At 41.2% G+C, this 9,871-nt stretch overlaps 2 protein-coding genes across 2 annotated transcripts; one reads left to right on the forward strand and one right to left on the reverse strand.

Moving 5' to 3' along the window:
- Nucleotides 1-233: 233 nt before the first annotated feature.
- On the reverse strand, nucleotides 234-3,731 carry LOC135556536 (hydroxysteroid 11-beta-dehydrogenase 1-like protein). Its single transcript, XM_064989828.1, has 6 exons — nucleotides 3,372-3,731; nucleotides 1,915-2,045; nucleotides 1,588-1,791; nucleotides 1,360-1,453; nucleotides 1,116-1,281; nucleotides 234-958 (listed from the first exon to the last, which is right to left on the reverse strand). The coding sequence occupies exons 1-6, from the start codon at nucleotides 3,457-3,459 to the stop codon at nucleotides 781-783; spliced, it is 861 nt and encodes a 286-aa protein (XP_064845900.1). The 5' UTR covers nucleotides 3,460-3,731; the 3' UTR covers nucleotides 234-780.
- A 2,654-nt stretch (nucleotides 3,732-6,385) lies between these two features.
- Nucleotides 6,386-8,072, forward strand: LOC135556537 (MICOS complex subunit MIC13-like). Its single transcript, XM_064989830.1, has 4 exons — nucleotides 6,386-6,560; nucleotides 6,990-7,146; nucleotides 7,248-7,299; nucleotides 7,395-8,072. The coding sequence occupies exons 1-4, from the start codon at nucleotides 6,532-6,534 to the stop codon at nucleotides 7,490-7,492; spliced, it is 336 nt and encodes a 111-aa protein (XP_064845902.1). The 5' UTR covers nucleotides 6,386-6,531; the 3' UTR covers nucleotides 7,493-8,072.
- Nucleotides 8,073-9,871: the final 1,799 nt, after the last annotated feature.

Here is a 9,871-nt window from a genome sequence, read left to right on the forward strand (position 1 = left end):
GTCCTAACCGACTTGCCAAAACCATAGTTTGTTATCAAGAAATGTGTGGAGTGGTTGAAAAATGAGTTTTAATGACTCCAACCTAAGTGTATGTAAACTTCCAACTTCAACTGTATGCACTCTCAGCTGCAAGTTTTCCGTTTTTTTGTCTTATTTCTTGTTTGTTTCACAATAAAAAAATATTTGCATCTTCAAAGTGGTTGGCATCTTGTGTAAATCAAATGATACAAACCCCCCAAAAATCTATTTTTATTCCAGGTTGTAAGGCAACAAAATAGGAAAAATGCCAAGGGGGTGAATACAAGCCACTGTAATACAGAACATCAATAAACAAGAACAGCAGGACAGAACTACATACATTTAAAAAAAAGACACACACAGCCTACATATCAATGCATACACACAAACTATCTAGATCAAATAGGGGAAAGTCGATGTGCTGTGAGGTGTTGCTTTGTCTGTTTTTTGAAACCAGGTTTGCTGGTTATTTGAGCAATATGAGATGGAAGGAAGTTCCATGCAATAAGGGCTCTATATAATTTATATATTTTTTTCTCTATTGTGTTATTGACTGTATGTTTGTTTATTCCATGTGTAACTCTGTGTTGTTGTTTGTGTCGCACTGCTTTGCTTTATCTTGGCCAGGTCGCAGTTGTAAATGAGAACTTGTTCTCAACTGGCCTACCTGGTTAAATAAAGGTGAAATAAATAAAAAAAGAAAAATACTGTATGCTTTCTTGATTTTTCTCTCTCATCATAACGTATATTTCAAGCATATGTTTAATATTTATAAAGGTTACGTATAGATATATCCCTTAGGTAGGGGAACCAGTCTCTGATGAGAGAGCCATAATACCAGAACCAGGGGTAGTAAGACTCTGTCTGACGAGTGGCTCCAGAAGTGATGATGTGAAGCGCTGCCTCACTGGCCGGCCAGGCTGGGATGTTGGTGAACCCCCTGTAAATACAAACAGTGATGACTCTGCATCCTTTCAATATTTTTTTAAATGTATCCAAGGATACTTGGATATAGGTGCTCTAACAACTATCAAGACAACCATAAAGCACTTTGTGCGGTTACAACTTGACTGAAGTTGATATCAACAATATCGTACTTGACTTTCTCCATAGCCGAGTCCGTATCGATCAGGGCCAGGACGGTGATAGTAATGGACACGTTGCTCTTCTGCATGGCCAACTCATGCTGCAGCGTCCCAAAGAAACCGTTCAGGGCAAACTTGGTGGATGTGTAGGGGGCCATGAACGGGCTGCACATTTTTCCTGTGGGACCAAAACATTAGCCGATCATAGGTCCAGGGTCACTTGGACAGCTTAGTTTAGAGAAGAGCTCTGACTCACCTAATAAGGAGGAGACGACCACAATGGAACCGCTACTCTGCTCAAGGGTGGGCAGAGCAGTCTTCGCCATCTGCAGATAGCTGAGGAAATTTACCTAACAAAGAGCAAGTAAAAGAGGAGATAAAATAACACTATTGTAATAGTGGTACTGTACATATAACGGTAGCTACATGTACATGTCATCCTACTGGGTCACATGAAACACAGTAGTCGAGATAGATACCCCACCTGCATTAACCATCTAGTGTGCTCCACATCTCCGTCCCACATGGCGAATGGGCTGGAACCTATGTGGTTCAGCACCAGGTAGTCCAGTCCTCCCAGCTTGTCCACAGCAAACTGCACCACTCTCTCTGGGTCAGAAGGATTGGCCATGTCTGCTGCTACGTACAGAGCTTTCTGGGCCCCCAAACCCTGGCACTTCTCTACTACCTGCAGTACAAGAGAGTGATGTTTGCATAAGAGTAACATAATTATGAAAAACATTAAGGTATTGTCATAGACAACCATTGCCTAGCGGCATTGATGAAAACACCTGATTGAAGTGTCACTGACCTGCTGTAGAACCTTCTCCCTCCTGGCTGTAATAACCACCTGGGCACCAAAGCCGGCAAGGTGATATGCCATTTGTTCACCTATACCCGTACTGGCACCAGTCACCAGGACCCGTGCACCCTTTAAAGACTCTGAAAACCAGCCACATTGAAAGTCATTACAGTATCAAATCAAATCAAATTTATTTATATAGCCCTTCGTACATCAGCTGATATCTCAAAGTGCTGTACAGAAACCCAGCCTAAAACCCCAAACAGCAAGCAATGCAGGTGTAGAAGCACGGTGGCTAGGAAAAACTCCCTAGAAAGAACAAAACCTAGGAAGAAACCTAGAGAGGAACCAGGCTATGAGGGGTGGCCAGTCCTCTTCTGGCAGTACTCATTACATCTTACAGTATAGTTTGTCTAAACAAAATTCAAAAGGGAAAAAACTAAGACAAGGGAATAGAATGGAGATGTTTATTGTCGACGTGAGGCCTATCAAGAAAATGTGCATTTGATGTGCACTAAAGTACGTGCTGCATCCTAGACCTAATGGACACTTTCCTGGCATCCAACTAGCATGATGATATGGATCTTTATGTCTGTCTAGGACTCAGTGTATAGTACAATGTGTAATCTATATGAGTAGAAACAAGGGGAACGTTAATTATAGGCCATAGAGAATTACTGTTTTAAACACTTCCCACTAGGCACACACTGTTTGAATCAATGTTGTTTACGTGTCATTTCAATGAAATTATGTTGAATAGACAATGAATTGATGTCTGTGCCCAGTGGGTTATGAACAAAGTTAATTGTTAGATAGTGCCTGAGTTTGCTGCTTTTGGTTCGGAAAAAACCCAGGCTAATTTATGGTGAGAAATTGCGGGGGAAACAAATGTCCACACTTATAGAAATAACGATAACCTACGTTTAAATGTGATAGATTATTAGAAGTATAATGCTGTGATTGCAATTTCCACTGCTTTTTACTGTACATGGAAACTACTCTAGCCAGATTATCAACTACTACATGTTCCACCCTAAACCAGTTATGAGTGGAATGCATATAAAGTAGTAGGCTGTAGTTCTGTATGGTTCCAATTCCACATGGTTGCCTCGGACTCATTTCAGGCCTAGGACCACTATACTGTATTACCGTATGTGTATTGTACTGTATTGCACTCACAAAGGTAATCTGGCCGAAAGCTTAGCTCAGTAAACCTGAAAGTTGCATTGAATAAGTGTTTGTGAATTCATTCATATCAGATTGGTTATTACGGAGTGCAACGAGTGCACCAAGTAGTGCACCAAGGACTGCACCAAACATTACTCATCACTGAGCCTACCAAAACAAAACGGAAACACATTCCAACAGTGTTGATTTGGATTTAAACGTGTAAAAAACGTGTACTTTGAAACAGTTTTACTTGATAGACCAGTCAAGGATTGGAAGAAGCTAAATAAATATCTTACCTGAGTCCAAGGTGGGTCCACTCCATTGGAAAGCAACAAAAGCTACTCCTATAGCACCAACTATTAAGAGTTTAGTAAAAGCCTTCATCTTGTGACTGCAATACCGTACTCAATGAGCTTGTTTGAGTGGTAAGGCGGAAGCAAGTAGCCTCTGCCGAGTCCCCAACAACCGGATATTCCGGTTTTTAGGGGAAATCTCAACTCTTCAGTGGGTCATATGATTGAGTGAAGTCTGGCCCAGGAGTGTGAAGGTGAACGGAAAGGCTCTGGAGCAACGAACCGCCCTTGCTGTCTCTGCCTGGCCGGTTCCGCTCTCTCCACTGGGATTCTCTGCCTCTAACCCTATTACAGGGGCTGAGTCACTGGCTTACTGGTGCTCTTTCATGCCGTCCCTAGGAGGGGTGCGTCACTTGAGTGGGTTGAGTCACTGATGTGATCTTCCTGTCTGGGTTGGCGCCCCTCCTCGGGTTGTGCCGTGGCGGAGATCTTTGTGGGCTATACTCGGCCTTGTCTGAGGATGGTATGTTGGTGGTTGAAGATATCCCTCTAGTGGTGTGGGGGCAGTGCTTTGGCAAAGTGGGTGGGGTTATATCCTTCCTGTTTGGCCCTGTCCGGCGGTATCATCGAATGGGGCCACAGTGTCTCCTGACCCCTCCTGTCTCAGCCTCCAGTATTTATGCTGCAGCAGTTTGTGTCGAAGGGCTCGGGTCAGTTTATTATATATGGAGTACTTCTCCTGTCTAATCCGGTGTCCTGTGTGAATTTAAGTATGCTCCCTCTAATTCTCTCTCTTTCTCTCTTGCTTTCTCTCTCTCGGAGGACCTGAGCCCTAGGACAATGCCTCAGGACTACCTGGCATGATGACTCCTTGCTGTCCCCAGTCCACCTGGCCGTGCTGCTGCTCCAGTTTCAACTGTTCTGCCTGTGGCTATGGAATCCTGACCTGTTCACCGGACGTGCTACCTGTCCCAGACCTATTATTTGACCATGCTGGTCATTTATGAACATTTGAACATCTTGGCCGGGTTCTGTTATAATCTCCACCCGGCACAGCCAGAAGAGGACTGGCCACCCATCATAGCCTGGTTTCTTCCTAGGTTTTGGCCTTTCTAGAGAGTTTTTCCTGCATTGCTTGGGGTTTTAGGCTGGGTTTCTGTACAGCACTTTGAGATATCAGCTGATGTACGAAGGACTATATAAATACATTTGATTTGATTTGATTTGAAATGGAAAGACAGCCTGTGATGCAACTTCCTCTTTGGTTGTTAACAAGGTGACACTATTTTAACTCTTCTTCCACATATACTGGATTGGTTAAACAGTTTTTGTCTTCTCGTCAAGACCAGTATGTAGGGGATCTAGTTTCAGGTGTTTATTTTACACCTGTAACCGACTATAAACCACAGTCCTTGAGTGAAGTTGGCAGATGCATCAGCTACAGCCCAAAGTCAGACACAGATGTGGTTTTCCAACAGCAAAGCTTAGTGCAACATGGCAGTGTTGCCATTGTTTATAAAAGTTTTTCTTTGTAATGTCAAAATAAACATGTCTCCAACCCCCATATCACACACTCACAAACTGAAAATATGCGTGTATGTGTGTACATTGTACCAGTGGAGGCTCCTGAATGGAGGACGGCTCATAGTAATGGCTGGAATGGAATCAATGGAATGGTATCAACCACATGGAAACCAGATGTTTGCTACCATTCCATTGACTCCATTTCAGCCATTATTATGAGCCGTCCTCCCCTCAGCAGTCTCCACTGCATTGTACTATCAATTGGGGTTGAGAAAGCAATAAAATGATAACAGCAGATATTATTATTATTATTATTGATAGGCCTATTATTATCCCCCTCATTATTACAGTCATCAATATGTCTCTGACTTTATTGTGCCTTGATTACGTTTATCAGTTTGCTGCAACTAGCGAACAAGCTGCAACAAAAGCTTAAACTGGACAGTTTTATCTCAATCTCTTCATTCAAAGACTCAATCATGGACACTCTTCGTGACAGTTGTGGCTGATTTGCGTGATCTATTGTTGTCTCTACCTTCTTGCCCTTTGTGCTGTTGTCTGTGCCCAATAATGTTTGTACCATGCTTTGTGCTGCTTCCATGTTGTGTTGTCATGTGTTGCTGCCTTGCTATGTAGTTGTGTTTAGGTCTCTCTTTATCTAGTGCTGTGTTGTCTCTCTTGTCGTGATGTGTGTTCTGTCCTATATATATATATATATATATATATACTACCGTTCAAAAGTTTGGGCTCACTTAGACATTTCCTTGTTTTTTAAAGAAAGTTGCAAGTTCAAATCCCTGAGCTGACAAGGTGCAAATCTGTTGTTCTGCCCCTGAACAAGCAGTTAACCCACTGTTCCTAGGCCGTCATTGAAAATAAGAATTTGTTCTTAACTGACTTGCCTAGTAAAATAAAGGTAAAATAAAAAATAAAACTGGCAGCTTCATTACATAGTACCCGCAAAACACCAGTCTCAAAGTCAAGGCAGAGTTGAAAGAAAAAGCCATATCTCAGACTTGCCAATAAAAAGAAAAGATTAAGATGGGCAAAATAACACAGGCACTAGACAGAGGAACTCTGCCTAGAAGGCCAGAGGAACTATGCCAAGAAGGCCAGAGTTCCTCTTACTTTTTTTAAAATCCCAGCCCCCGCAGGAGGTCTTTTGCCTTTTGTTAGGTCGTCATTGTAAATAATAAATTTACTGATTTGCCTAGTTAAATGTAAATACATTTATGCACATGTTTTCTTGTGTTCTGAAATGTACATATAAATAAAATCCGCACCCCCCTCCCCATCAACAGCAGCTTCAGCATAATCACGAACTTTTTCATTTATCATCATTATTCATTTTTATACCCAGACGAAATCCAGAAAAAAATATGATTTGTAGTATAATATAAATAATTTGAAACATGACCGTCTCTAAATATATTTATTTTTATGTATTATATTTTTGCGAATCCGCTACTCTCGTTTAAAAAAATAACTGTGTCACGGGGTTGCCCTTCAACGTAGTTATTGAGGTAGCGTAGCCGGTTACTCTTCGTTGTCGAGTTCATTCATTTCATGTGTGCTGTTGCAAATAGCCAGTAAAAACACAACGTTAATTCAAGAAATATATAGATTTACCTGTGACACTATGGCTGCTAAGCTATTGCCTGTTCTAAAGTAAGTTCTCGAGAAAGAATAGCTAACGTTAGCTAGCAAGCTGGTTAGCAAGTTAACATTTAGCTAGTTAGCTAACTGTAGTAGCTCGCTTTAATTTAGCTTTGAATTTATGTCCATTAGTCAATATCCAGCCAGCTAGCTAAACAGCACACGATATGCTAGTTAACTAGCTAGTAACATGTAGCTAACAACAATAACTGGTTAACGTTAACTAGCAAAGATATGCCAGATAGCTAGCAAACGTTGATGGAATATGTGTGGTGGTTTTCAAGTTATGAATTTACTTTTTGTGCATTTAACACGTGAATGTGTTTGTACACTTTCATGCCAGGTGTAACGTTTAACAAGGCATGTTTCTCTGTCATCAAATACGTGGCACTTCGCCATCCACTTAGTTGTCTTATCTCAGTCATTCTTTTTCTCTCACAGGTTGGCCACTAAGGTGACTATTGCAGGAGGTGCTTTGTATGTTACCTATGATTCTGGACTATTAGGGGGAAGTGCGCAGGGCTCAGAGGTCCTTGGAAAAGCTAAAGCTGCCATTCCCCCTGCAGTGGATGAGTGGGTGAAGTATTTTGGCTTTGAGGTAAATATGCCTTTATTGTACTGTGATTTAACTGACAGCCAGAATAATGCACTATGGAGTATGAGGTGAGGGAGGATTAAACGTATATTGTTTTCGTCTAGCTTCCAGCCTTTCCAAAAATGGGATTCTCCCCTGTCGAGGCGTGGAACTCGGGTAAGAAATGGTTGGCAGCTGAGTCATAAAGGACTTTTCCAGACTTACAAGTCTAAAATTGAGCAATTTCAAAAGATTCTGTTATTTCATTCCAGGGGTGCAGTCATCCATATCTGTTCTCTCATCGGGCCCTACAGCATTAGGTGGCTACACCAACCAAGGCTTGCAGTACCTGAAAGACCTCACCAAATGAAAAGTGATATCCTGCAACGAGCAGACATTTTAAGAACCTAATTTTTGTTTTGGTTTGGTCCCTATGCAATAACAACCAAATCCTCAGGAGTAACACAACTGGTGCAAATACATGCAGCCCTCCTGTATAAGTTGCTTGATTTGAATGCATAGCACATCAACTATAAAATGCAGTGGTACAGTAAATTCAGTGGAATTAGGCCAAGGCCAGTGTTGATTTGTGGAATGTGTAGTTGCTGATATTGCCAGAACTCAATATTTGCATTCTATTTGGATGACAGTAATTTGTCAACCCAAGCAGAATACATTGCTTTATGCTACTTTGAGTAAAAGAAAACAGAATCTAGATACCACAGCAAGACCTGCACCCAAAATAAATTACATTAACTGATTGACTTTGTTTGTCTTGTGTGTACATTAATTGTACAATTTATTTTTTATCTCAAGACTGATATATTTGGCATGTTCTGACTTTCACCTGATTCCATATCTATCCCATCCAATACATTTTATACAGAATGTATTGTTTTGTGTATATATTATTTAAGAGTGTAAAATAAACCTAAACATGTCCGATATGAGACCTTTGGTGGGATCTGTCTTTTTTACTGAATATGTGCTGTGTACTTTAAATCAGTGTTTCCCAACTGTTTTTGCTCCGCCAACTGAATTTTGCTCTGTTCGGAGTACCCCGCCATGTGTATTTTAACAGTAAGCCTATGGCAGGAATCATCAACTATACTTGTAATCGAACCCACAAATGCTGATGCTCCAAATACTCAACTTGTCTAAAGAAGGCCAGTTGCATTGCTTCTTTAATCAGAACAAGTTTTCAGCTGTGCTAACATAATTGCAAAAGGGTTTTCTGATGATCAATTAGCCTTTCATAATAAACTTGGATTAGCTAACACAACGTGCCATTGGAACACAGGAGTGATGGTTGCTGATAATGGGCCTCTATGTCTATGTAGATATGACATAAATCTGCAGTTCCCAGCTACAATAGTCATTTACAATGTAAAAGATGTCTACACTGTATTTCTGAACAATTTGAAGATATTTTAATGGACAATATGTGCTTTTCTTTCAAAAACAAGGACATTTCTAAGTGACCCCAAATCTTTGAACAGTAATGTATATACAAATGTATTTTTAAAGACCTTTTTACATCAGATGTCAAAGTGCTATACAGAACCCCAGCCTAAAACCCTAAACAGCAATCACTACAGAAGTAGAAGCAGTGCTTTCAGAAAGTAAGACCCCTTTACTTTTCCCAGATTTTGTTAGGTTATAGCCTTATTCTAAAATTGTTGAAATAGTTTTTTTCCCCTCATCAATCCACACAATACCCCAAGACATCCCCCTCATCAATCCACACAATACCCCAAGACATCCCCCTCATCAATCCACACAATACCCCATGACATCCCCCTCATCAATCCACAATACCCCAAGACATCCCCCTCATCAATCCACACAATACCCCAAGACATCCCCCTCATCAATCCACACAATACCCCATGACATCCCCCTCATCAATCCACACAATACCCCATGACATCCCCCTCATCAATCCACACAATACCCCATGACATCCCCCTCATCAATCCACACAATACCCCATGACATCCCCCTCATCAATCCACACAATACCCCATGACATCCCCCTCATCAATCCACACAATACCCCATGACATCCCCCTCATCAATCCACACAATACCCCATGACATCCCCCTCATCAATCCACACAATACCCCATGACATCCCCCTCATCAATCCACACAATACCCCATGACAAGGCAAATGCTGTTGTGAAATTTTTGCTAATTTCTTACAAATACAAAACTATCACATTTACATAAGTATTCAGACCCTTTACTCAGTACTTTGTTGAAGCACCTTTGGCAGCGATTACAGCCTCGAGTCTTCTTGGGTATGACGCTACAATCTTGGCACACCTGAGTTTCTCTCATTATACTCTGCAGATTATCTCAAGCTCTGTCAGGTTTGTCACATGCGTTGAATACAACAAATACCTTGCAGTGAAATGCTTACAAGCCCTTAACCAACAATGCAGATAAAGTTACAAATAATTAGAGCAGCAGTAACATAACAATAGTGAGGCTATATACTGGTACACAGTCAATGTGCGGGGGCATCGGTTAATTTTTAGGGCCTTCGTCTGACACTGGTTTGTATAGAGGTCCTGGATGGCAGGAAGCTTGGCCACCAGTGATCAAATCAAATTTTATTTGTCAAATACACATGGTTAGCAGATGTTAATGCGAGTGTAGCGAAATGCTTGTGCTTCCAGTTCCGACAATGCAGTAATAACCAACACGTAATCTAACTAACAATTCCAAAACTAATATCTTATAC

The sequence above is a fragment of the Oncorhynchus masou genome, chromosome 15 (assembly GCF_036934945.1).
Source record: "Oncorhynchus masou masou isolate Uvic2021 chromosome 15, UVic_Omas_1.1, whole genome shotgun sequence".
Lineage (NCBI taxonomy): Eukaryota > Metazoa > Chordata > Actinopteri > Salmoniformes > Salmonidae > Oncorhynchus > Oncorhynchus masou.

Excerpts from the sequence above, each read along its gene's own strand:
- LOC135556536 (XM_064989828.1), bottom strand. The coding sequence starts at position 3,459 with ATGAAGGCTTTTACTAAACTCTTAATAGTTGGTGCTATAGGAGTAGCT. Across the intron at positions 2,046-3,371 it reads TGGACCCACCTTGGACTCAG|AGTCTTTAAAGGGTGCACGG; the intron begins GTAAGATATTTA and ends GCTGGTTTTCAG. Across the intron at positions 1,454-1,587 it reads ACACTAGATGGTTAATGCAG|GTAAATTTCCTCAGCTATCT; the intron begins GTGGGGTATCTA and ends GCTCTTTGTTAG.
- LOC135556537 (XM_064989830.1), top strand. The coding sequence starts at position 6,532 with ATGGCTGCTAAGCTATTGCCTGTTCTAAA. Across the intron at positions 6,561-6,989 it reads AAGCTATTGCCTGTTCTAAA|GTTGGCCACTAAGGTGACTA; the intron begins GTAAGTTCTCGA and ends TTTCTCTCACAG. Across the intron at positions 7,147-7,247 it reads TGAAGTATTTTGGCTTTGAG|CTTCCAGCCTTTCCAAAAAT; the intron begins GTAAATATGCCT and ends GTTTTCGTCTAG.